Source organism: Pseudoliparis swirei, chromosome 8, assembly GCF_029220125.1.
Source record: "Pseudoliparis swirei isolate HS2019 ecotype Mariana Trench chromosome 8, NWPU_hadal_v1, whole genome shotgun sequence".
Lineage (NCBI taxonomy): Eukaryota > Metazoa > Chordata > Actinopteri > Perciformes > Liparidae > Pseudoliparis > Pseudoliparis swirei.
Window position 1 is genome coordinate 5,177,128 of NC_079395.1, and position 27,548 is coordinate 5,204,675.

General features: G+C 46.6%; 2 protein-coding genes across 6 annotated transcripts in view; one reads left to right on the plus strand and one right to left on the minus strand.

The window, feature by feature from the left end:
• Positions 1-23,920, plus strand: part of spidr (scaffold protein involved in DNA repair) — a 30,408-nt gene extending 6,488 nt beyond the window's left edge. For 3 of the 5 annotated variants that reach the window (XM_056420379.1, XM_056420382.1, XM_056420383.1), the window contains 15 exons: positions 177-286; positions 2,473-2,695; positions 6,162-6,336; positions 7,468-7,709; positions 15,444-15,602; positions 17,685-17,772; positions 18,101-18,241; positions 18,346-18,408; positions 18,978-19,179; positions 20,528-20,677; positions 21,775-21,868; positions 21,953-22,064; positions 22,778-22,834; positions 23,408-23,539; positions 23,713-23,920. In XM_056420379.1, the coding sequence (XP_056276354.1) occupies positions 177-286; positions 2,473-2,695; positions 6,162-6,336; positions 7,468-7,709; positions 15,444-15,602; positions 17,685-17,772; positions 18,101-18,241; positions 18,346-18,408; positions 18,978-19,179; positions 20,528-20,677; positions 21,775-21,868; positions 21,953-22,064; positions 22,778-22,834; positions 23,408-23,539; positions 23,713-23,754 (1,990 nt within the window). In that variant the 3' untranslated portion in view covers positions 23,755-23,920. The remainder of the gene's footprint in view (positions 1-176; positions 287-2,472; positions 2,696-6,161; positions 6,337-7,467; positions 7,710-15,443; positions 15,603-17,684; positions 17,773-18,100; positions 18,242-18,345; positions 18,409-18,977; positions 19,180-20,527; positions 20,678-21,774; positions 21,869-21,952; positions 22,065-22,777; positions 22,835-23,407; positions 23,540-23,712) is intronic. The other 2 variants (XM_056420380.1, XM_056420381.1) reach the window with 2 other exon arrangements.
• An 81-nt stretch (positions 23,921-24,001) lies between these two features.
• On the minus strand, positions 24,002-25,458 carry cebpd (CCAAT enhancer binding protein delta). Its single transcript, XM_056420384.1, has one exon. It carries the CDS (start codon positions 25,275-25,277, stop codon positions 24,369-24,371), a length of 909 nt encoding a protein of 302 aa, XP_056276359.1. The 5' UTR covers positions 25,278-25,458; the 3' UTR covers positions 24,002-24,368.
• Positions 25,459-27,548: the final 2,090 nt, after the last annotated feature.

Below are 27,548 nucleotides of genomic sequence, written 5' to 3' on the forward strand. Positions count from 1 at the left end.
TCACCGCCATCTCCAAGCCCACCAAATCTGACAGATGGCGATCCGTCGTCTCGACAGCTTGCGTTTTGCATCAGAAAATCAATTTCCTTGAGATAAGCGATTCTGCACGTGCGTTTGTTCCAACGCCACGTGAGTTTACCGAGTAACGTCAGCGATTGTTTTTGGTTTTTTTGCAGCGGAGGTCTGGCCGAGAGGCTGAATCGACTCCAGTGCAGACAGAGATCAGCCGTCGGCTTCTGGAGGCACCAGTCCATCTCTGACACAACAACAACAACAACAACAACAGGTGATTAACACAAACCCGGGGCCCCTTCCTCGTACGTGGTTCAACTAAGTCGATCAAACGTCTTATTCTCCAGCTTAAATGAACCCGCTGATTGAAGTCGGGCTATCTGTGTTTCTCAAAGGCTGATCCGCCCTCAAACTATCTGGTTAACTGGAACCAGACTTCAGTGATCGGGATAGTCGCGCGCGGCCGTCCGACTTCAAAACGGGGGGGAAGCGTTGATTGCCAAAAAAACGTGATTTTCTAACCGCACATTAACAAATAGAACTCAAAGGTAGAGCCAATTTCGTCTCCGCTGGCGAGCAGGAGACATGAGGAATACGAGCGTGTGAGCAATCCAAGACCGTAATCACAGAACGCCGCCGACGCCGCGAGGGCGAGACGAGACGCGTGGCGACATATCGTACGAGTTAAATGCGTACGGACTCATTTCAAGTGCTTCATCGCCCCAATCAATCCTATTCTATTTCTTTAAATGCTGCTTGAGTCGGACTAATGGCGGGCGTCATCCAATGGGGTCTGAAAATAATTAGGTTGCCAGGTACGAGGAGCCCAGGTGCGTTCGCCACAGTTGCACCCAGGATGCTGCACACATGCATTTAACTATGAACTTTGATCTGTGAGTGGGATGAAGACCTCCTCTCAGCCAGCGTGATTCTTGTCTGTGAGTGTGTGTGTGTGTGTGTGTGTGATCAGAAGGAGAAGCTGATCGCTGTGAACACAGTTATGTAGGTGACAGGAAACTGCTCGCCTAGTTATTTTCTTTCCTCCTTTTTGCGGTTCACCAAACCACTTGTGTTCTCTCGTGTCTCCTTTATGATGGGACACAAGACGGGGCTTAACGGTGACAGTTGATTGTGGAAAGCAACAAACGCCCACATGATGCAACTTTGCGGCGAGGCGATGCTTTAATTGGCGTAACGAGTCAACCGGAGGGTGAAAGTGTCGATGTTTATATAGGTGTTTCGGCCCGGACACTTTACTTTTATTTTTTTTTAAAGGTTTGAAAACTCTCACTGCAGAGCAAAACACCTTCTCGGGAGAGTTGAGTGCTCTCGGTGTCGCTGCGTGGTAAACTCTGAACAACAGCAGTTACCAGATCGCCCTGCTGTTACATGACACCTGCTTATTTTTTTGTGTTGCTCAAATTTCCGCACGCGCGAGTGGCCCCGCCCACAACCAGGCGGATCGTCACGGGCCGAGCGGAGGACTCGAGGACCGTCTGGCTTTTGGCCGGCCGCCTGCGGTTTATTCTGCTGATTTTGTAATCGGGGACAGGGTTGCTAGGTCTGTGTGACAAAACCAGCCCAATATCAGAACTCAAAATATGCCCGTGCCAAACCATATACACTGCTTTTAAAGTCCATGTCCATGTGTGTACGTGCTGATCTGGAGTCAGTTTGGTAGGATTTGGGTATAAATAAATTATTTCATTTAAAATATGGATTTTTATTTAAAGATATTCATGTAATTTGCATGCAAAATAGGTCTACCCGAACCAGCGGACAACATATTCAACCCGCGGCAACACTTCAAAAGTAGCCCAATTCCGCGGGAAAACCGCGGACCTGGCAACACTGATCGGGGACCTTAAAAAACGCACAGGGAGCGCAAATGAAGCGCTTCGATTTCACGTTTGGACGAATGCGTGTTGAATCGCTCTAGCGAATCGCGATCCCTTTTTGATATGATTTATTTTCTTTACTGTATTAACCCCCCCCCCCCCCCCCCTGGGGCCCGTTAACACGTGCAGACTGTGGGCTGCGTTGCTCAGGGGGTCTTCTTCACGCTGCAATTCGATGCAATCAAATTGACACGCGGAATGGACAGGCAGCCAAGCCGCTCTCTTATCGCTGTTTGATTTACGGCCCCGGGGCATTGCCTCAATTTTCTTTCCTTAATTATATCCGTCGACCGTATCGCTCGGGCCAAAAAAAGCAAAGTCGGCTCCGTCGTGAAATTCCGAACATTTGCGCGCCGGCCCGGCGGGACTCGCCGTGTTCCTCGTCGAGCTCGCGGCCCTCCAGCAGCTTTTAGTTATTCAGTGCAAATTGTTCTGATGGTAAAAGGGAATTACTCTCACGGCGCATTAATGAGTCCCACAGAGAGTCCTCCGTGAGAGCCCGTGTGCTCTCTCTGCATGTGCGCACACTCGACATCTGTGTTGTTGTTGATCTGCTCTCCAGTGGACAGGCCTGGCGTGCTGGTGCTGGAGGTGCTGGAGGTTCAGGAGGAGTGCAGCGTGCAACTGGCGCTCTGCGAGCTCCACCGGCCTCCCGGAGAGGCCCGCCAGCACGGAACCCCTCCCCCCTCCGAGCGGAGCGCTCACGTGCTGGTGCTGTTCAACCGGGAGACCGCCGCCCAGCTGATCCCCGCGCCCAGAGACGTGGTCCACGTATACCCGCCGTGGTGAGAGGACGCAGTGACGCTCGAGCGCGGTTTCGCTTTTTCGTCGCTTTACTCCGGGTGTTTGACCCTCACTGTGCAGGATGTGTGTGTGTGTGTGTGTGTGTGCAGAGGTTCGACTGTTTCTAAACATTCATGTGCGGAAGGGAAGTTTCTCCGCGCTCGCCTTGAATGTGAGTTCAACACGTGAGCGTTTGAGGTTCTGTGACGTCAGAACGAGTTTGGAGCCAACGCTGTCCTACAAAAGTGTAACGAGGAAACTTGAAGCCTCTCTCGGACGTGCATTGAGACCGGACTGTTCCGTCTTTAAACTTTTAATGTAATATTTACGCAGTTGTTAATTGACACGTTGTGGGGGGGGGGGGGGGACTTAAAATGTGTCTTTTTTTAAGTGGGTATTTAAATGAAAATCCCTTTTTTCTGCAGTTAGATTTGACTATGTGCTGCTGCTGGGCATTATGAGCGTCTGACAGTGACGGACGTTAAGCACCAGCTGCAGGAGACTTTGACTGGGAGGTGAAGTAATAAGGACCATTTGTCACCTGAGGGGGTTCTTCTGCTTTTGAAGATGAATGGCGGCTTGTTAAAGGATTTAGTGTCACACAGTAACGAGTTTCTTTTGAACCAATGACTGGAAACAAAAATGTCTTGGTAATTAATCAATTCTCAAAGCGGCTTGTTGATCTTTGTTAAAGGTTTTAAGAATATATAAACGCACGTTGCAAATGCATGGTCTCGAATGGAGCCGAGAAAGGGAAACAAATATAAAATATGCTCCTGATCAGTGTCGCTTTTTCTCGCACTTCTCCTGTTTTTGATTTTCATCGTCCTCCTTCTGCGAGGCGATCACAGGAAAACTCCACAAAAAAAGACCCGGTTACACAACCCGAGCCTGACTCACACAACGGGCAGCGCAAAGGGTGACGGGCTCTCGTGAGATAACGCTGAGGAGGCATTCCTGACGTCAGAATAAAAAACCTGAACACATGAAACATCGGAGAGAAACGAAAATGAAAACCCCCCATGAACATGAATTCTGTAGGAATGATGAGTGTTTTGGGGGTTTAAGTATGAACGTGTGTGTGTGTGTGTGTGTGTGTGTGTGTGTGTGTGTGTGTGTGTGTGTGTGTGTGTGTGTGTGTGTGTGTGTGTGTGTGTGTGTGTGTGTGTGTGTGTGTGTGTGTGTGTGTGTGTGTGTGTGTGTGTGTGTGAGAGATGCAGTTTGAAGCGAGGCAGCAGTTGACTCCAGCTGTTGGGAGTTTAGGTTTAGTGGACTCTGGAATATCCAGGCGCAGGGGCCTCCTCGGAGCGCTGACGTCACGAACGGCTCCAGGGAATGCTTCGCATTCCTCTTCCTGGCAGTAGTTAGGTCATTTCCAAGCAAGCAGGGGAGAAAAGAAAAAAGAACACAGTGGGATTATTTTCTGGAGCCGAGTGGAGGGAGCCAACGGAGCGAGATCGAAAACACATGGCGGTTTGAGAGTACCTCTGGCTTTAGCACCTCTCCTTCCCTGTTGTACTCCATCCCTCAAATCACAAGGAGTAGAGCCCCCCACTCTTTCAAAGAATCATTTCTCCTCCGAACAAGTGTCATCGACTCCTCCTTTTTAGTTTCTAAATGACTCGTTTCACATTTTAAATCGATCGATATTCTGCTCTCTGAATCACAACCAAGAAAAGGTGACAACGGGCTTCGTATTCTCCGTAGAGACGCGCACATGTCCAACTTCTAAAGTGACATGAAGTGGAAAACCCCGGAATTCAGAGCATCGAAGGGTCCAGTAGAATTCCTCCGGTGTGTTTCCGGTGTGCTTCCGGCGTGACGCTCACCAGGAGGCGAACCTCCTCCGCAGTTCCTTTACAGCGAGGAGTTTTTTTTCTTTCTTGCTCCTCCCACCTCCCACGCTTCGCCGTGAGTGGGCCGCGCGGCCCGAGCGGAAATACCTGCAGGGATTATTCACCTCGCGGGCCGTGACGCCAGCAGCCGGGGCCGCTCCTTAACGCGGCTACCTGTCTGGTGACAGCTGCCCACTCACCTGTCTCACGATGCACTTCCTGTGTACCTGAGAACAGCGAGTTCCCGCTCGACTGACATCCCTCGCTGACTAACTGATCTCTGATCAGATGTCGGACCGGCGGCCGCATCGTAAAGAGAAACGCCGAGTCATCGAAAATGAATACACAACGTATTTGATTTAACGGGATGGCAAAATAAGGAAATGGCTGAAACTCCAGATTAGACGGTTACAGAAGGGATAATGTCATCTTTAATGAATAATACTGACATTATATATTCATCATTATGATTGACTCATCAACATGGAGACTAATTTAATGTTATTGCTGTTTTAATTGGCGCTAATTATCCTGCTGGGTGATTTGATGTGTAACATCGCATCGTGTTATGAACGGATCGTACGTTTTTAAATTAAAAGATGAGAAGAAGATTTTTTTTAAAGTGTAACCAGCTCACTTAATGAATGACTCAGTTCATTGACGGGGTGTGTGTGTGTGTGTGTGGAGGGGGGGGAGAGATAAAGACAGTGCCATAAACAAGTAGTAAAGATGCAGTCGAGGACATTAACGACCTCGGAGAAGCTAGTATTGTAATTCTAACGTGTTATTACTCTGCTATAACTGCATTGCAGATAGAGATGTCAACTCGGTGTATATGACTGCTACATCCGAAACAAATTTTGTTTTTAATTTCTCCCGTCGAACCAGGCGAGCCGTGACACGCCGGTCGGTTCCAGGCACTCGGTGATCTCGTCTCTGAGTCAGTGATAAGCCATCATCCCACCATTATCCGTGTCACTTGTTGAAGGAATTAAGTCGTAACTCAAAACTCACCATCGTAATTATCTATTGTTGAGGTTGTTTGATTCTCAGGCTCGGCTCCACTCAGGTGTGTGTGTGTGTGTGTGTGTGTGTGTGTGTGTCATGCACCTCGTGGAGTGGAAACACTTGACCGGAGCTGTTTCTCAGAACTCCGACGAGTGAAATCTAAGATGACAAACGGGTGAACTTCAACACAAGAGCACTGCAGGTCACGTTGTTGCCTTTTTTGTTTCTGACTTTCGTTAAAGTTTGTTTTTTTCTCCATCCGTGATGTCACAGTTGGAAAGTGTTTTAGTTGAGCCGTGCGGCGCCGCCGGGTGTGGCCTTTATTTAAGAGCCTCAAAAAATTCTTTTTTCTTCTTACCCCCAGTAAAAGAGGACGAAAAGCATCCGGAGAAGGAGCTTATCTGAGTTTATCTCACCCCACACACACACACACCCCCGACATGTGTGCAATACTCCATTTAATGTTCTGCAAAAGCTCCGCTGTTGCATCTGATATCGACGCAATCGCGACACACAGACTGTTCATCGTTGCCCGACGCCTTTTTAAATATGTTTTAATTTCACGGTGGAATAAAAAAACGACTGCTAAAAAAACAAAAACAATGAATTCACCCCTTTTTTGCAGGCAAAGTCTTTCCATCGAGGGCTTCAGCCGCGACGTCATCCTGAACACGCACTTCAGCCAGAAAGTGTACTCTGCGACCAAAGCGGCCGGCGTGTGCGTTCCCGGAGGAGACGCACGCCGCCCGTATCCTCTGGGCGAGACGTTCGGGCCGCTGGAGGAGACCGCCGCCAAGCAAGTACGTGTGCTCTTGATGTCGGTGGAATCGCGTGTCTCGCATTCAGCCAGCGGGTCAAAATGTGTGTTCGGTGACTTGCAGGTCATATGCGACACCAATCAGAGTGGAGCGAACTCTCAGCGGCCGCCACAGATGTCATCGGTGGAGGTTTAGTTGCGAGGTTTGGTTTACGTGCCAACAAAAACTAATCGTACATGAGGTTCGTGTCGATAATCTTCGCGAGTGTACTCGATGCGACGGGAGCGTTCAGTCTCTGGAGGAAGACATGATGCAGGTGCATGGAAAACCTGGGAAAGTCATGGAATTTGTATATTGGTTATTTTTAGGCCTGGAAAAGTCCTTGGGGGGGGAAAAAAGAAAATCCCAAAAGTTTTGGAAAAGTCGTGTTATATTCCTATTCATATTATATTCATCTGTGCATTTACGCTGAAATGCTTTTAAAAGAATGACGCTCAAAATATAAGCCGGCAAACGCTCTCGATACTCGCAGCGCACATTTTTCGCGCTGCAAGTGAACGCACCTTAACTGAAAAGACATAAATGTTTCATTTCTTAATCAAACTATTGTCTCTCATTCATTTGAGTCTTTTTAAGGTTTACATTTTCACACTTTTTTTATGTATACATTGAGAGTTCGCAAAATGTTTGCTCATGGAAATTTGGTTTAAAGTCCTGGGAATCCAAAATGTGTATGAACCCATATTATGTTGACATGCGTGACAAATACTTATAAATTATGGTAGCGGATGAACTTCTGAAAAACTTTCCACCAACGGCTCACCTTTATTTTTATAGAGCGGATTTCTAATGCAGCATATAGAAAAGGTGATTTTTGTGAGGGGGGTATTACTGCTCACTCCCACGATGCGCGTTGACAACGGACGATATAAACAAACGACTGTGTCGCAAACAAAGCATGAAGCTGCAGAGATTACGTTTATCATCAGAAGATTCATTGTTGGGTCTATATCATATCATAAAAATAGTGTCACTACTTCAAGATAACCTCTTCAAATGTAATGTTTAGTCCGATCAACAGTCCGTAAACTCAAAGACAGTCTTCCATTTTATCGTCTGAACCATTGCAGCTCCGAGGTGTAAGTCTCTTCTTCCTCCCCGTCTTCTCCTCAGGCCGCCGCCTCCGGCGCTCCGTGCCGTTTCGGAGGTGCGGCGGCGTCGGCGAGACGTTGCCTCTCTCTCCTGGAAGCCATCGAGGGTCTCGGCCGGGCCGGCTCCGTGGGGCAGGACGTGGAGGTGGTGGTCCAGAGAGTGTACTCCGTCCCCGCGGCCGACTGCTCTCCCGCGTCCGCCCTCAAGCCCAGACTTCCCGCCGGGTCGTCCTCGGACCCTCTCGCAGAAAAGGGCAAAACCAGGTACCGTCGGGCAAGCGGAGGCCCAGCGTTCGACACTCGATCGGCGAAAAGAGAATCGCGTTTCATCTCCCGCGTCTGCGTCACTCCCACGATCGAAAAGAATTGCGCGCCGCTTTCCTCGGGTCTCGGGCCTGCTTCTCCTTGGTGGCACGATGTGTGTGTGAGTGGTGGAGCTATTGTTCACAGCGCAGCGGGGCCCCACAGAGCGCTCGCACTGTCTCCAGCCATATGGCAGCGCTCGACAAAGGACACAAACATTTCTAATTGAATCCAGCCCCTCTGTGAGCAACTCCATCCAATTTTTTTGGGGGGGGGGGGGGGAAATACAGCGCGATGTGTTCAGAATCTCGTGCACCAGCGAGCCGGAGTTGAATCGGTGCCCACTTGCTCTCTCCCGGGTGGAAGAGGTTTGAAACAGTTTGTTCTAACCTTCACGCTATTAAGGAAAGCGAAAGTCCATGTGTAGGGGTGTCAAAAGTGTCACGACGCCCACTCTTAGCGATACAGAAATAGTTCAGTGTGGGATCTTTTAGTTTTGAGCTTACTTTATCTGAAGGTGGAGCCGAAACGTTGTATTCCTGGGGGGGGAAAATCATCAAAATGCTTCAGGGATTAGTCGATTTTATCAAGCGAGGATCTATTTAAAAGGAAAGGAGTTGCCGATGATGATGAAACGATTGGCTAAATGTTTTCCAAATGTGAAGATTTGAGGCTGTTCTTTGTCATACATTACATCACATTACATCACATTACATTACATTACATCACATGTCATTTAGCAGACGCTTTTATCCAAAGCGACTTACAATAAGTGCATCAACCAAGAGTACAAGCTCAGAACAAGAATCCAGAAAGTAACATTTCCTCAAGAAAGTCGAACTACAAAAGTACCATAAGTAATAAGTAAGCGCCATTTAAGTGCCACTGAAGTGCTAATCTGTGTTTTAATCCAGATATAGTCGGAAAAGATGTGTTTTTAGTTTTTCCGGCGGAAGATGTAGAGACTTTGTGCTGTCCTGATGTCAGAGGGGAGCTCGCTCCACCAATGAGGAGCCAGGACCGCAAACAATCTGGATTTCGACTGATTAGCTCGAAGTGCAGGAGTCACAAGTCATCCGGGATGGTAAACTGAATATTTTGACTGTTGGGCGGACACAATAAGACATCAGCGTGAGTAATTGATTAATCGGTTAATCAAGAAAAACAGTAAGTTCAATAATCGAACTTTGAGTTCTTTTTTTCTTCTTCTTCTCTTTGTTCTCCACCTCCTCCTGAAGGAAACATGCGACCCTTCCGCCGCTACGTGCTCCGTTGTGTTTGCCGTTTGGTTTGAATGACAAAAGCCAAACGTCCGCAGCAAGGACCCTGACGTGGAGCGCACTCGAGGCGCTTATCGCTGCACGACAGGAATGCTCCCATTTACTGCTGGCTCCCAGAAGATATACTTTCACTCGGGCGTGACGGCTCACCTTCGGCGTAGCGGCGTAGCGGCGTAGCCGCGGCCCCGTTGACACGTCGATTGATTGATTGCATTAAAAACACGTCGGAGCTGAATTCGGAATGCGTGCTGCGCGGTTTGTTTTTATACTTGGTGATGACGTCTATGTAATAAAAACAAGTTTATAGCGGAAGGTTATGTTTTGATCGCCGTGTATTTATTTGTATGCGTGCGTGTTTGCGTGTTATTCGCATAACTCAAAAAGTATTACACCGAATCGCATGAAATTTGGTGGGATGATTGGTTATTATCCGGGGACCATTTGGTTAGATTTCGGGATCGATCGGGTCAAAGGTCACGGTCATGAAAAGGTCAAAATATTATTTGAATCGCATGAAATTTGGTGGGATGATTGGTTATTATCCGGGGACCATTTGATTAGATTTTGGGATCGATCGGGTCAAAGGTCAAGGTCATGAAAAGGTCAAAATCTTCTTTTTACCATAGCACGGTCCATTTTTATCCAATTGGCATGCAACTAATGCAAAAATGTTCATAATTCAATGCCCAATCTTGTGATATGCGAAGGTATGCGCTCTACCGAGTGCCCGTTCTAGTTATTATTGTGTTGAAAATCAGGACGATTTTTGGCGTCTCTTATGAAAACTGGGACGTTTTAGTATTATTTTCTTTAAATATTTGTCGAGATTCTGCACTTCCAGTTTGAAACCGGGGCATTCCCGTTCAAAACCGGTTCGTCCGATCACCGTACACACTGGGTCGATCCGACCGGCGACCGCTGTCTGATGCGATCGGAAATGTTGAGCTGTTGTGGGCTGGAAGAGCAAAACAAAGAGCTGAAAGACCCAAACACTGCAGACTGTGTGGTAGAGTCGACTGGTGGGTTTCTCACTACGGGTGACTAACTTTCCATCACATTCTACAAAAATATGGATTTCTCACCCCGCCTCCTAGAGGGTCTTTTTTTCTCATACAGGCGATATTTGTGTCCCATGGAGTCTGATCCCCTTCCTGCGAAGCAACGGCCGACTCTTAAGTGCGAGCTCTTCCCGTGTTCTCGAAACGAGGCTCACTCAGGCGGTCTTAGTCGAAGCTTGACCTCTAGTTGCCTGGCGCTCCCCCGGGCTTGTTGTTGTAGCTCTTTGCTGAGTAATAAACGGGAAGCTTTTGGTTCCTCTGAGCGGAGCGGCGCTCTGTGGGGAGAGGAGAGCCCCGGTCAGCTGACCGGTGAACTTCGGATGTAACGCGACACTTTCTCCTGCCACGCTGCTTCAAGCGGCTGGTAAACAAATGCCCTCTGACCGGAAACGGTCCCTCACTTGTCCTCCCCGCCTTCTCTCTCTCTCTCTCAACCAGATTCAACAGGCTGGAGGTTAGGAGGCCATCACGAGGGCCTGCATTTAAAAATATGACATTTAAAAAAAAAAGGCATCTGTGAAGTTATACTTCTGATCATAAGACACGCTTTCTTTTTTTATAAACTTATTTTCTAAAATACAACAAGTTGTTGAAGTACACCTTTTATGACTTGGTTGGAACAACAACGATTCTGTATATTTAAGTTGCCTTTTCAGTGGTTTTCCAGGCTGCACACCTGCTCTGCCGTGGGAAGGCTGGTTGACTTCATCTCCACTTGCCCCGCTCTGTACGAAGACGAGGACGCCGTGTCCCCGGCCTCCGTGACTCACTTCCTCTAGTCAGCATGATTATTTGATCCTTTTGTTGTTTAGCCTCTATGTTAACACACACACACACATGGGAGGGAGGCCAGTGTGATATTTGTGCCTGAAGAAGATGGTAAATTCCCGTAAATTTCGGAATAGAATAAACAAGGAGATTAACTGTTTGCAGGATGGGAGGAGAGGCTCGTTGTTCCTCTCTCTCTCGCTCTTCTTTTTTTCTCTCTCTCTCCTCTCTCTGTGTGGAGAAGGAACACAATGTGCTGCACGGATCCTGTTACAACCGTGTTTATCACTCGGCCCGCACCGATTGGTGGACAACACATAGGAAGGACTCCCGCCCCCCCCACCAATGAGGCCTCTCTGCTGTGCTCCTAACGTGTGGGTCACTTACTTGTGCATTGCCAAGTAATGTGCATGCGCACACAGCATGTGTGTGTGTGTCAGTGTGTGTGTCAGTGTGTGTGTGTTTGCACAGGCTCCGTGGATCGTAGTTCCTGGAAGAAAACATTAGTTGCTGAGAATTCAGTGTGATCGCTCACAATAACAAATTCCTGAAAATCTGCCTGAGAGGGAAAGCCGGCCAATGGCAGAGGATTTGTTGGGGAGTGAGGGGCCGACCGTTTGAGGAAGTGTTGCTGTTAGCGGGCAGGAGGAGGGTCCGAGGCGGGGAGGCGGTTGTTTACGTCAAGCTGGTACCGCCAAGAGTCACATCGCGGTTTCTTTTCCATCTGTCAAGTGTCATCTCGGGTTTCATATGAAGTTTTTTTTTTTTTTTTTTTGCAAATTCAGACGAGCTGCTCTTAAAAAATGAAAGTTTACATATTTTCCCACCAATGTGACTCCAGCAGCTGTATTATTCAGCTGTATTCCTATTGTAGGCCAGGGTCATTATTACATTTTTTTTATCGCTTTAGCATGGTTCAAATGTATAACACGAGTCGTTGTTTCACACACAAGGATTACAGCCTTTCTATTTTAGTTATACTCGTTATATTTGTGCCATTTTTAAAAGGATGGCTCTTGTTTTACGGCCTGTATTTTTGTTGTCAACAAATCCCATGAACAAAATGACAACAACAACAATGAGCTGATCCCCGCTCGCAAAAATATTTCCACTATAGCCGACGCCTGATGCCTCGTGTTCCTACCCTGCTCTAATTATACCTGAAGAATCTTCCTTGTTGTCCATAAATCATTTCAAACGCATCAACGAGCCTCAGTGTCGCACCGGGTCACGTGTCTTCCTCTCGAAGGAGTCGATCTAGTAAACACCTTCCTGTTGTTGTTGTTGTTGTTAAAGCACTAAATGTGTATTAGTCTGCAGCTGAAAATAGTTAAATATCCTCCAGTTTGATAAAACAGTGATGCCCAGATGTTTTATTGGAGCTTTTAAGCCTTTTAATGAAAAACAACTGCAGAGCATTGCCAACCTTATTTGTTAAGATATGACATCCACTCGCGGTTTAACTATTAAAACAAAAAAATAATAATCTTGATGATCTGCAGGTTCCAAGACATTTGGTTCCGAGTTGGCCAAAACGTGAACGCAGATGAGCATTTTTCAATTCGTCGATCGATGCTATCGGTTCCCGCTGTCCTCGCAGAGCGCATCGTCGTAGCCGAAGCCGGTTTCTCTCAACTTTACGAAATATTTTGTGTTTTTTGAAAGAATGTGACGGTTTGAAAGAATTTCTTTTGATCCCGGGGCGTCGTCTTGTCTGACAAAGCCTCCAACGCGTCCACGAGGGTCTCAACTCAACTTTTAAACCTGCTGCACTCGTTCTGTGTGTTTCCACTCTGTCAGCATAAAACCTTCAGAAAAAGCTTCTTTGTCTCTCCGGCGTTTGTATTTTTCCAACATGCACGACGGCCCTGATTACTGTGTGTGTGTGTGTGTGTGTGTGTGTGTGTGTGTGTGTGTGTGTGTGTGTGTGTGTGTGTGTGTGTGTGTGTGTGTGTGTGTGTGTGTGTGTGTGTGTGTGTGTGTGTGTGTGTGTGTGTGTGTGTGTGTGTGTGTGTGTGTGTGTGTGTGTGTGTGTGTGAATATAGCAAACGACTGAGAATACACTCGGTGAAAACATCACGGCCGATGCCACCAGAAGTCATGGCAGGAATGTTATTGAGATATCTATTTCCAGGTCTCTCAAAACAAACACGCAGACCCCATGTTTACCAACACGGGACGTTTATAGGCCTAATCAGGTGGTTGAAAACAAGTCTCCAAACTATTTCCAAACGTCTGGGTTTGTGCGCATGTATGGTGGGCATGCTGACAGCCCTCTGCTGCGTCCTCCTCCTCTTCCCTGATTGTTGCCAGGAGATATGAACTCCAGTGTTTACTCTCGGGGCTGGTACAGCGCCGTGTCTGGGCTTGACTGGCTGAGATACTGGAGCGTATAGCAGTTCCAGCTCCTCGCTCACTGGGAGCAGCAGAGTGCAGGAAGACGCGGCCTCGCACCTTTTTTGTGGGCCAAAGGTCTTTTCTGTGAGCAGCCGCCTATCCAACCGGGCAGCGACGCGTCACAATGTCACCACTTTTTGTTTGTTAATGGATCATTATTTCTGATTTATATCTGATTTTAAATAGAAACTAGAACGGGCACTCGGTAGAGCGCATACCTTCGCATATCACAAGATTGGGCATTGAATTATGAACATTTTGGCATTAGTTTCATGCCAATTGGATAAAAATTGACCGTGCTATGGTAAAAAGATTTTGACCTTTTCATGACCTTGACCTTTGACCCGATCGATCCCAAAATCTAATCAAATGGTCCCCGGATAATAACCAATCATCCCACCAAATTTCATGCGATTCGGTTTAATACTTTTTGACTTATGCGAATAGCACGCAAACACGCATACAAATACACGGCGATCAAAACATAAACTTCCGCATTTTCAATGCGAAGGTAACGAGGTGGGAGTTGTGAACATCTCGTGTCTTAAATGTAAATACCTCGGTTGGATTTTTGATTCAATTCCAGCGCAGCCGCAAAAAGACAAAAGACACAGAAATGCACTCCGCACACCGAGTTCTGCAAATTCTCGGAAGAATCCCTCGAGTCGAGTGCCGAAACTCAAAACCTCGATTCACCAGTTGGTTTCCTTCCAGTCTGATGCACACACGGTTTCAACTTTTCAGTTGTTCTGAGAACTATTAAGAGACTTCTTGCTCAAGTTGAAGTTTAAAAAAAAAAGTCGGCCCTTCTAAAGACCTCTGAGATTACATTGTTGTAATTGCATTGTTTTCGAGGGGGCCGAATGTTTCGCTGCAATCTGCCCATCTGATTCTCCAGAGCGATTGCACCGCTGTTGTTGCAGAGAAAACACTCCCGTGAAGTTTGACAGCTGAGTGCAATTTTCCCCTCGTTGTGCGTTTAGATTGCGACGATGCGTGCGGAGCGGTGGAAACGTCGTCTCCGCACGAGGAGCGCGGAACTATGTCAGAACGAGGAAACGGACAAAATAAAACGCTCGGATCGGAACGCGACGACAGCCGCCGATGTACACGGCGGCGGAACGTGCATGTGTGCTTCTCGTGTTCACTGTTTATTATCCACGCCAAACATGTTCCCCACGTTACTCCGGACGCACCCGGCTCGAGGGCACCAGTCAACACGGTCACTCGTTGAACTGGAACACCTCTCGCTCTGAATTCTGTCGAACTTGTAGAGTCTTTCTTTCCTCTTTGCAGAATGAACGTCATCGAGGTTTCTGGATATTTGGCAGCAAATGATTTTTCAATGAAAATCCTTGACTATATATTTACACTACTGTTCAAAAGTTTGGGGTCACTGAGAAATGTCTTTATTTTTCAAAGAAAAACACTGTTTTTTCAATAAAGATAACATGAATCAAAAAGACACACTCTACATTGTTAATGTGGTAAATGACTATTCTAGGTGGAAACGTCTGGTTTCTAATGAAATATCTCCAGAGGTGTATAGAGGCCCATTTCCATCAACTATCACTCCAGTGTTCTAATGGTACATTGTGTTTGCTAATCGCCTTAGAAGACTAATGTCTGATTAGAAAACCCTTGTGCAATTATGTTAGCACAGCTGAAAACAGTTATGCTGGTGATATAAGCTATACAACTGGCCTTCCTTTGAGCTTGAAGTTTGAAGAACAAAATTAATACTTCAAATATTAATCATTATTTCTAACCTTATCAATGTCTTGACTATATTTTCTATTCAATTTTCAATTCATTTGAGAAATAAAAGTGTGAGTTTTCATGTAAGACACGAAATTGTCTGGATGACCCCAAACTTTTGAACGGTAGTGTATATTTATATTTGAAAAAAAAAATGTAACCACTTTTACAAGTGTGTTCCACTTTAGTTGGCGTCGTGCGCCTTCCCAATACAGATCTGCTGCTTGTCTCTCACTATTCTGCTCCTCTAAACCGAGAAGAGCCTCGAAGGAGGCGGCTGCGAGCGCGTAAACACGGGCGTAAACAATACGCATGTTGTGTTTTGGTGAGAGAATATAAACCGTTTTTTGTTTTTTCCAGACGCGTCTCGCCGGATTAAGAAGCATCCGCATCGACGCCGCTGTATAAACCGTCTGCGCTCGTGTCGTTCCCAGGCTCTGTGCGCTGGTCCAGGACGGCTACGGGATGTTCAGCGTGGTCCAGCTCCACTTCCTGCCCCGCGACGACGACCTGCACGAGTACTGCCGCCGGTGGCAGGGGAGGAGCTGCCTGCTGAGGGGCGTCACGGTGCTGCGGCGGGTCACTCGAGAAAGGTCAGACCCGGAGCCAACTTCAACCTGAGCCCGGTGCCGATCGGCGATCTGGATTTCTGCTCCGCGAGGTTATCTTATCTCGCTGCTCGGCCATCTGGAGCAACAAACCCACCCACACACACACACACACACACACACACACGCTCCCCCCCCTGTCTTTATGCCTGAACGCCCCTCTGAAACACTAACCGCCACATTTGCGATACAATGAGGACGGCGCGGCTCGTCCGAACCCGGCCACGCCGTCCCTGCCGTAAAGTGACACCGAGGCGCCGCGTGTCCCTCGTGAGTTTCCGTAGTCGGGGTCCCAGATTAGAAGCGGCGAGGAGAACCGACGTGGGAACATTCAGAGAGCGGCCGGGGTGTGGGGTGGTGGTGTTTACTTCCTCGGTATTTCCAGTGCCACCGCGGCCCGACGACGTCTCTGGAGGTTTTCTGCGGTCCGGGCCGTGATGGATGGAGGGGCGATCACACGTGGGGCGATCCGACTCCCTCAAGTGGAAAAGCACATTGGCCCGGTTTGGGTAAATAAGGCATTGATCTCCCACCCCCCCGGTTTCTTAGAAGCAGTAAATATATGGAAATCTAAGCCGATCGCACCGAGTAAACTGTGTGCGAGTAGTTTGACACTTTGGGGATTACGCTCATTCGCCTCTTTCCAAGAGGGAGAGGAGAGCGAGCTGCAGCCAGGAGATCGTTAGCTTGGCGAAAATACGTCGGCTCGCCACAACTCCGCTTCAGCGACTCCTCGGTGTTTATCTGAAACAAACAAGATATCACGTGAAGCTCGTGAGCTCGAGAGCAGATTTGGTTACTTTCGGACGGAGCCGTGCGACCCGTTTGCCCCGTTTCCAGTCTTTATTCAAAGCACGGCTAATCAGCCTCTGGCTCCACTTTCATCTCAGACACTCGAGGAGTCTTATCATCCAGCTATCGGCTTGCAAAAAAAAAAGTGAGTCAGCATAATTTCCAAGACGTCAAACTACTTCTGTCAGGTTGTAAGTCTTCTGAGGAGTGCGTGTGGTTTCTAATCAAACAGGAGGCCGCCCTGCAACCTGTGTGAGCCGTGTGCGTCGTGTCAATATTGCCCTTTTTTTTTATGGCGAGAAGGTATTTTTTTTTACAGGAAAAAAAGCTTCCTATATTCTTGGCTGCGTGTCGACTAAAAAGAAAAAGGGAGAGAAAAAAAAGGCCGTACTTGAAAAACCGCGTCCGAGCAAACAAAGAAGCGAGCTCTCCGCGTGAAACACCCGAGCGAGTCGAACGATTTGTGCCTTCGTCGTTACTCATCCTCGAGCGGGCCTCGCTGGACTTGAATGGGCTGCGGAACCGGTTCCAAACAAAGGAACCCTGTGATTAACCGAGGAACAGGTTGTCAACCGCTGGCTGATATGACGGCACACACACACACACACACACTCACTCACTCACGGTTGAATTACTAACGTTGACCGCCCGCCCCCTCGTTCTTCTTGGAAGAGGGAGTCCGTGGGTTTTCGAGTCGGGGCGGGAATGAAACGTCACAAAAAGCCCTGTTGAGCGCAATCGAAATGTAATAATCTGTCGTCGCCCAGATTGACAACGTGGTGAGAGGAAACGCGCGTCACTAATTGAGCGTTTTTTTTTTCCGACTCCGGCCGTTAACGATCAATTTTTTTCCATTGTTGTTTCTAAACCTCTTTGTTTTTGCCCCGCGGTGATGTTGTGATTTGACGTGGGGGTTGGGCTGTATTCCCACACTTCAGTATCTCAAAACCTGCTTGTAAAAACGTATTATTTTTTAGTGTGTGTGTGTGTGAGTGTGTGTGTGTGTGTGTGTGTGTGAGTGTGTGTGTGCTCTGCCAGCCCATGCATGCTCTCTTGCCAATTTTTCAGAACAAGCTCTGTCTTAACAGATCTGCGTTTCAGTGGAAGTGAAACTGGCTGCGAACGCATCTTTATCTTCCCGTTAAAGTCCCTTATTCACCAGTTTCTGCGCGCCCCCCCCCCCCCCCTGTTTGAGTGCTGCTTTCCTTACTCTTTTTTTTTATTATGTCTTCTCCTTTTTGTGTGTGTGTGTGTGTGTGTGTGTCTCACTCTCAGGAGCGCCAGGCTGTTCAGCTTGATCGACAGTCTGTGGCCCCCGGTGACGCCTCTCCGAGATCATGGAAACACGGCGAGCGTGTGCACCGTAAGTTTTTGGTTTAAGTCTATATTCTCTTTAACCCGACGACCGTTTTTAAATAAATAAATAAATGTGTGGTCCATAAAACGCCCTCCAATGAAATGATGTCGACCTCCAGAAGCTGAAGGTCGTCGGCCTTGTCTCTCTAAATTCACTTATTTTTATGTCGGAGTAATCAGTCAGTTGTTGTTTCTTAACGACGGCATCTTCTTTTTAATTGCACACATCCCGAGATGAACCGTGTGTGTGTGTGTGTGGCCCTGAGAGCCTCGAGCTACATCCACGCTCCGATACCTTCTTAAACATGAAGTGTGTTTCCTTTGGTTTGAAACAGGAGAGCAGACCTGCGGGCGCGGCTCCGAGTTTCTGCTACCTGCTGTCTGGTCAGGAGAGCTCCGTCGAACCGGCCGAGGAGCGAGAGGCGTCGCCGCTTTACGCCCCGCCCGCTCGACACACCTTACGAGAAGTACTGCAGGTGAACGTTTTCCCTCTCTCACACACACACACACACACACACACGTGCACAGAATTTGTAATCTCCAGCATGTTTATCTCTAACATTTTCTGTTTTTTTTTTAGGGAGAGCATAAAACCCGCCGCTGCAGTTTTGTCGCCACTGTTCTGTACAAGAGAAAAATGCAGGTATTTTATGACTTTTTTTTCATGAAAAATACAGATTTCTTTCTTTTATTTAGCGTCAGAAGAACTCGATAAAAGATTTTTTTTTAAGTCTGTCTTCTTGAGCTCCTCCGTCGTCCTTTTTTTTTTTTTTTTTTTAGATCATTCGAACCAACAAACTGATAAGACTGAGCTCTGACGTCGAGCGCGGCGCTCGTATCGCTGTGTGCATGTCAGCCGCTGAGAGGCCCGGAACGTTCTTTACCATTGATTGGCGAGACCTTTAAACTTTGACCAACATGAGATAGCATCGCAGAACAAAGTGGACTTTGAGTCGCGCTCGCACCACCCAAACACACACACACACACATTTGAGTGCACTGGTAACCAGCTTCGGGGTGTGCAGCCCGCAGAGTGAATAATAATCTCATTTAAGCCGCTTTCTTTCTTTCTTTTATGGCAGAATTTACAATCGGCGTCCAACTCGAGCTTTTGTTTTGTAACGCCTCCTCCTAAAATGTCTCTTTCTAGGTCATTGTGTTTCTAAGCAGTACTCACTCTGTTCTTTGTGTGATTTTTTGTTGGTATTTCAGAGTCGTGATGTAGGCCAGGGTGAGGTTTGGCTGGTGCTGACAGACCCCAGTCTTCAGGAGGAGCAGCGGCCCGAGAGGCCGCGCAGGCGAACGGTGGCCCTGTGTGTCAGCACTTCCTGTGCGCTCACTTCCTCTGTCCTCGAATCACTCGACTCCCCCGCCGCCTGTCGCATGTCATTCAGAGATGTCATCGTCGAACGCGGTAGAGCTCCGACCCGACCCCGACGTTCAATGTCACACAAACAGTGGTGGAAAGTCACAAAGCACATGTACTACACCCACACACACACACACACACACACACACAACCCGGCATGGCGGCACCTTTCCCGCAGCGATGTGCGGGAGGTTTGGGTTCGTTTATTTGCGCTGTCGAGCGTAACCGTCGCGAAACAATCAGAAAATAGCGTCGTTTTTTTTTCCTCTGAATCACGGCTTTGTTCTCGCCAACGCCACTCCCTCTCTTCATTCCCTCTCGACCACCAACAATGCGACATCGTACCCCTTTTTAAGTAAAATGTGTTTTTACAGGGTTCGTACGGTCATGGAAAACCTGGAAAAGTCATGGGATTTTTAAATGGTCATTTCCAGGCCTGGAAAAGTCACGGAAAAAACTTAAATCATAAAAGTTTTGGAAAAGCCATGGAAATGTGTTGTAATCACTTGTTTATTTACGCCGAGTTTGAAATAATTAATGTTTTTTAAAGAAAGACGATCGAAATGTAAGCCGGCGTACGCTCTCGATACGCAACATTTTCTAAATTGTTCATGTTTATCCCGAGATTTCAGTTTGGTTTATGGAAATTTGGTTTCAAGTCCTGGAAAAGTCCTGGAAATCCATGGGTCAACATGTGTAAGAACCCTGTTGTTATATATCTCTGTATTCTTAGTTTAGTTTAGTTTATTTCGATCAGCAATAATATACAAAAATCAAAATTTCAGCAAAAGAAGAAAGTGGCTGACCGAAAGGGTCAAGGCTGAAGCTATCAAGCTTATAAGTGCCCTAACCTATGTTTTCATGAAAATACTTATTTTAGAGAACCATATACATATACACATGCATACAAATTCACACACCCATATAAACATATATACACACACATACACACACATACCTACATATACATAAAACAATCAACAAAACAAAAACAAAAAAAACTTGTCCCCATTTCCTGTTACTTATGATGCGTCATCAATGCTGATACGTCTGTACTTGTCCAGAGTCATGTCTTTAAAAAAAAAATGTATATCACCAGATTCTTACTTTCCTTGATGTCATCAGTTAAACTATTCCACTGTTTCACCCCACAGACAGATGTGCACATGTTTTTTTAGAGTTGTATGAACAATTGGCTGTTTGAAATTCCATCTCCCTCTTAGTTCATACTCTCCTTCTCTATCTCTAAAAATCTTTTGAATATTTCCAGGAAGTGACTTCTCACTCCAAGCCTGTTAAACGCTATAAACAGTTGTTCTAAAACCTGTCCGTGGTTGATGCATATTCCCCTCCCCCATGTCTCGGAGTGATATTTCCACGTCTCCGTACCCAGGTGTTCTCCTGTGTGTGGAGCAGTCCGTCGTCGGGATGTGCTCCGCGGACCCCGACGGGCCGGAGCCTCGGGCCGAGACCCCGCCCCGACCCGTGAGACTGGATCCCCTGAGTTCTGAGGTCACACCCAACTCCGTCTGCTCCCTCTCGGGTCAGTTTCTCCCTTCTCCAGCGACTCCCGTGGCTTTTCACGGGATTCCCGCCGAACGTGACCGATGGGTTTCGGCATCCGGCTCGGCGAGAGGCCTTGATGTGGCTTCGAGGCATCGCTCGTTCCGCCGTTTGTTATTCGGCGTCCTCGGGCCGTCATTGTTTGGTGCTGTAGGAAACAAAAACACATGGAATTTTGTTAGATTCCAATTATTTCCCGGCGTCGTTCTGTCAGTGAAATCCACGCGTCTGCTCCCCATTAGGCCTTTTTTTTTTTTTTGTATTCCAGAAGAGTTATTGGTTTCAGATTTGAAGTGACATTGCATTGTTCCCCCCTGAACGTGTGCCTTTTTTAGAACAACGTTAAAATGTCTTTCTTTGTGTTTTTTATTTACCGAGTTGGCTTTGCGATAAGTCCTTTTTGTGTGAAACTTTCCAATTTTGGAAATGAGGTGCAGAAAGGGGAAGAAGAAGAAGAAGAAGAAGAAGAAGAAGAAGAAGAAGAAGAAGAAGAAGAAAGAAAAAAGAAAAGCAGCGTGAATCAGATCACAATCTGCATCTGTCGACTTCGTGTCACAGCCGAGGTCAAAGGTCAAACTGCGAGCCCTCTCTCGGCCCCTCTGGCCCAGCGTGTTTGATCAGGTGGCTGAAAAACAATAAAACAAGACGTATTATCTTTTTACACTCGTGCTTTGGATACTATCTTCTAGAAAATTACATGCGGAGGGGAAGAAGAAAAAAAATTCAATGTGCAATTCATCGCCGATAAACACTGTATCTCACTCGTGACCCCGTGTTTATGTTTGTGGAGCAGCGGCTCGGGTTGTTAGACGAGATGGCGTTGAAGCCGGGCGCCGTTATCGCGGCCATCTCGGATACAAATGAAAGGGATGCGTTTATCTCTTACAGCCCGTCGCAAACGGACACACAATTTAGAAACTCGTGTAGATCATTTATCGGTTTTCTTCTCTGAGAAAAACTTTTAAAATGCGAATAACATCGATAAGAAGATAAGCGAGTAAACTCAAGTTGAAAGGTTCACTGAGGTTTTTACAAGCTTTTTTTTTGTTTCTTACGTAACCCTTTAATTGCCTGCAGGGGTGATCGTCGGCGTGGATGAGGCCGCTGCTTTCTCCTGGCCGGCCTGCAACCGCTGTGGAAGTGACGACTTGGAGACGTCGCCTGACCCACGGTGAGTTCTCAAGTTGAATCCGGAGTCTCCGAATCAAATGTCACGGCAGGATCACGAGATTCTTTTATTTTTTTTCGTCCGCAGTCGGAAGCTCCGCTGCGTTTCTTGCAAGTCGTCGGTGGACAAACCGGACACGAGGATTCAGCTGGAAGTGTTCCTGAGTTCGTCGTTAAGTAATTGCACTTTAAAGGTCAAGGTGAGGCAACAGTGTGTTTAAGTGTGTATGTGAATGTCCACGGTATCAGAAATCAAAACGCTTCAGGGCCGATCGAGTATTGTTTTACACAGCGTAGCTCACAAATCCTTTAAAGGAGTCGTTTTTTGGGGGGAATATACAAATGTAGGATGAGAAGCTTGACGCCATGATTGTTAATATGAAGTGTCCTTGAGCAAGATGCTTTTAATCCTCCCTGTGAGGTAATAATCATAATACATTACATTTCTATAGCGCTTTTCAAAATACTCAAAGACGCTTCACAACACAGTTAAAATATCCTAAAAGCTATGCAATAAAAATAACTAAAATTACAATAAAAACAAACGATAAAGGCAAATAAGAACGTGGAGAGCACACAGTCACACGTTAAAAGCCGTTTTGAACAGGTGGGTTTTGATTTGCGATTTGAACAATGAAAGTTCAATTTAAGATTCCTGCATGTTTAAAAAAATAAAATAATAAAAAGGCTACACAACTATAATCTTTGACCGCATCTGCACGACAGCGCTGTTGTTGTCGTATAAAATGACTTTGTTATCAGGAAGTGAGCCAAACTGATAAAGAGGAGCAGCGCTCTCATCGGCCATCGATGAGCGCTGCTCCCGACCGGCTTTTGTTTGTCGTTTACGACATCGAGCCGACAATTAAAAAGACATCGAGCGCCGCGAAACCGTTTGATTTTGTGCCGACAGCTGCAGCCGAAGACGATCACGTCGGTCCTGAACACCGCGGCGCTGGAGGGTCACGAGGTGGGCTTCGCTTTTTTTTCTTTCTTTCTTTTTTTTACAAGCGTGTTGCGTAACTCTGGGCCGAAGCGCTCGCTGCATTGATCTCGTGTCAATATGTCCCGAAAGCACTGTCATCTGTTCATGTCGAGGTGATTAAGCGTGTTCTGTTCTGGACGCAAAATAAACGTCTGAGTCATCGTCACTTAAACCGTTTAACAGACTCCGCTGCCAAGAGGCGGAATCTCCCACCCACCTTCTTTTCTTGCTTTTGTTTTTTTTTGTTTTAAGTTTGCATGCAGTATTTTTTACGTTCGAGATATATTGTAATAATAACTTTTCCGACATGACTACTCGTGTTGTTTTCATTGTAGGCGTTAATGATGTCGACCAGGGGAACCTGCGAGTGCAGAATTAATTCTTAGATCGACAAAAAATGCTGCTGACCGATGTGGGTGGGTGGGTGAAAAGGTCGGCGCCTTACGTGCACTCAAATATTATTGCAACTTCAGTGGATTTAAGAACTATGGTTAAGAAAGTTGGTGTGTGTAGGGGGGGGGGGGGGGTTAAAACCGATAAGTAAATGGTGTGTTTTAGTTCCCAGGTTACGATGTGGAGAATGTCCTGGGAAAAGAAGTGGGCCCCCTCGCCGTTTACGTCCGAGTCGTCTCCAGGAAACCGGCCCTCTGGATTGGCCTGGAAGAAATCTGCCTCTCTGAGTCTGTCGGGGTGAGGAGCTCATGATATCAATCCTCAGGCTCCAGTTGGCTCCAAGGATCTGCACAAGAGGCCTCAGTCTGAGCCAGTTCAGCCTCCCCCCCCTCCCCCCTGAAGGCCTCCCTGACAGCTTGACGCTGAAGTGAACGGGGCTACAAGAAGACAAGGTCTTGTTTGTGTTACAGATATGTGATCCTGTGGACCAGGGGTTGACAGCCCAAGGGTAGACCGGTGGCATGCCGTCTGTCAGAGCGGCCCACGCGGTTCATCAACTGGGACTTTTGGCTGTAAAACGCATTTTTAAGTGCTTTCAAATCCCCCCCAGCACCCCTCCCTACTTATCTACCTCTGTTTAAGATTACTGACTGTCAATAAAGTTGCATTTTTTGCTGACTTTGCATTCCATTTCCCTCCTGCACTCTTCTTCACTCCAGCTGCTCCCTCAGCATATAGAAAACACACATCACACACAAGGATGTTTTCTGCACCTTTTCAGCAATTTTATTATAGATTCCATAAACAAATGTTTAAGGTTTTTTTTGGTATTTATATACAAACTATATAAAAGATCATGCTCTGGCTCTTATACAAAGTTTGGAATTATAACATGTACCATATCAGGTATAAACATCATGTAAATGCAGTGGTAAAATAATTTAATACAGAGAAGAAAAAAATCCCACAAAATATGGCAGCAACATCATGTATATATTTTTTTTTCCAGTGCCATTATGGTAAGCTTAAAAATACATCTGGTACAGATGGTAAAATGTAAAAAAAAAATCGAAATGTCTGTTGAGGTATGTCTCCTAATAGCTCAGTCCGGAGGCGAGTGAATCCGTCACCGGCTCGCTGCACTCGAGGAGCCCGCAAAGGACGCGCCGGGCATCTGCTTGAAGAAGTCTCGGAGCCCGGAGAGCTCTCTGGTGAGCTGCTCGATGGTTTTGTGAAGCTTGTCGTTGTCGGAGCTCAGTTCGAGCAGCTTGTGCTGCATATCCACGTTGCGCCTCTTGGCTTTATCCCTGCTCTTCCTCACCGCGATGTTGTTCCTCTCCCGCCGCTGCCGGTACTCCACGCTGTACCGGTCCAGCCGCTTCCCCTTCTCCCTGCCCGCCTTGCGCGGGGACGACCTGGCCGAGCCGGAGCTGCTGGAGCCGGGCTCCGGGGTGGTGGGGGGCGTCGGCTGCCCCGTCGGCAGGCTGACGGACGTCTGCGCGCAGCTCTCGATCTGCGACGGCAGGGACGAGGACGCGTCGCTGTCGCTCCAGTCGGACTCCTGCTTGATGGGCGCGCAGAACGCCCCTTTATCCAGCCCCGCGTCCGCCTTCCGCTCCGCCGCCGCGTACGCGGCCGACAGCTGCTGCATGTCGGCGGGCAGCACCGCGGGGCTCTGCATGTTGTAGAAATCCAGCTTCTCCTGCTTCACGGTGTTCAACAGGTCGAGGAACAGCTCGTCGTTGCACAGCTCCAGGTTGGGCACCGCCGTCATGGACTCGATGTACTGGCTGAAGTCGATGGCGCTCTCGTCGTCGTACATGGCGGCGGCGGTGCTCAGCTCCACCATGGCGCCGTCCTCCGCCACCGCCGCGCCGCCGCCGCCGCCGTCGCCGCCCCTGCTGCCCGGCTTGCAGATCCCCATCTGCGGGGCGCCCAGCTTGGCAGCCTCGTAGAAGTTAGCAGGCTCCATCGCCCAACTCATGTTGCATCGTGGAGACACGCAGTGAGAGTCCAGGCTGTATATGTCACACATGAACACTGGTGACTTGCCCCACGTGGTTTAGGAAGTATTAATATATCGCTATGAACTTTGTTTAAAACGTGGCCCACCGATGTGACAGCGCAGTAAACCTCGCAGTGGCTTCGCTCTGTGTGCACGCGCCTTTTCTCCTGTTTAAAAAATAAAATATATATATATAATAGTAATCTCCTGCTCGCAGCACTTGACACTTCTCTGAAGCGGCTGTACTTTCGCGCAGTGTTTTTGTATCGTTGCACCCGATGACGTCACACGCACCGCCCTCTCACCGGCCAGTCAAGTGAAAACGGAGGTCACGTGGTGCCCGTTGACTTCCCATTTGAGGAGAGAGGGGCGTGTTGCTCGTGCCACCCACTTTACTACGAGAGCATGAATGGCTGCGGGTTGTTTACATGCTGAGGGACTCTGGGGTTTAGGGACTAACAACTATAAATGATTTTAAACTGCGATGGAAGAAGTATTCAGAATATTTATTGAATCGAGTAAAAGTAGTAAAATCACTTATATTCCAAATGTTAGAGTGCAATGTAAAAGTGTAGAAGTATTATTAGAAAGATGTACTTAAATCATTTAAACTAAAATGACTCGCAATGCAGAATTGGTTAGAGTATTTTACTGAATCATTATTACTAATGCATTAACACATATGCAATATTTAATGTTGGTTGAAGTGTAGCTCATCCTTTCTGCTTTATATACTGGGTAATAGTATGCTAAAGACATGTTTTGTTTGTAAAAAACTAAATCTGAAAAGTACAATATCTCCATCTGAAATGTAAAGTGTAAACTAAAGCATGCAGAGAATGAAAATACACTCGTAAAGCACCTCACAAATGTACTTAAGTACAATAGTTGAGTGCCTGCTTTGCACCTCCGGTCTTAAAAAGTGGTAAAATGTACACCGAAACATGTCATGGAAAATTCCTACGTTGAGCGACATACTTAAAAATACATAAAATACTTACAAAAATACTTTGAATACGCCACTCCAATACAACATGTGGTAGCTCTCAGACTCACACGAACCATGTGCAACCTGTGACTGTAATAATGTGTATTAAGAGTTAAGAGCACAGTCCTAGCTTAAGTTATTGTAGTAATACTTGTTTTATATGACTTTATTCCTTTATAACCTTGTTGAGGTTCCTTATGTTTTTTAATGAGTGAACTGGGATCAAGTTTAATTTCCCCAAAAGTCTGTCCCAACATCGGATTGAATATACAAACTAGTATTTGATAAATGCGAAGCTGTTTGGGGAAAAAACACCAAAACCAAAGACCACATTCTTCTTCAGGTTCTCCGCACACTCACAACTCATGAGGACGTTTCACCTTTCAGCTTCCAGGAAATTCACAGATTTTAACGCATTTAAATATGTACATTTAAAGATATGCAACATATTTTCTGGATCAACTTGTTTGGTCAGTTATTTTGAATTTGTTCTCTAATTTACTTACTGACCACACCTAAACAAATACGAAAACCTAAACCGAGTATATTGTTGTTCGAACACTATCTACAGGTCTTTATAAATACATGTGGTAATATGTTGAGGTAAACAATAAATACAGTTTGCAGGTGTGACTGAAAGCAGAAGTATCTGTTTATTGGAGGTACATCATTGATATTCACTGTATTCAAGAGGCGTGGCTTTTGAATACAACATAGTGAATAAGAATTAGTTCTTAATGACTTGTAATATTTATGTTTATGTTATCATAACCCTTGTTTACCTTGTAATTACAAGTAGTATTAATGTTATTTAAGAAGTTACACTTCACTATACATACACACATGGATTCATACACACATGGATTCATACACACATGGATTCACACACATACATACACACACACACATACACACACATTCATACACACACATACATACACACATACATACACACACATATACACATGGATACACACATACATACACACATGGATTCATACACACATGGATACACACATGGATACACACATACATACACACATGGATTCATACACACATGGATACATACATACATACACACATGGATACACACATACATACACACACATACACACACACATTCATACACACACATACACACACATACATGCACACATACATACATACACACATGGATACATACACACATACATACACACACATACATATATATACATACTTACTGACATACGTACGTGCTTTAATACATATACATACCTACTTACATATGTGCTTTAATACGTATGCATACCTACTTACATATGTGCTTTAAT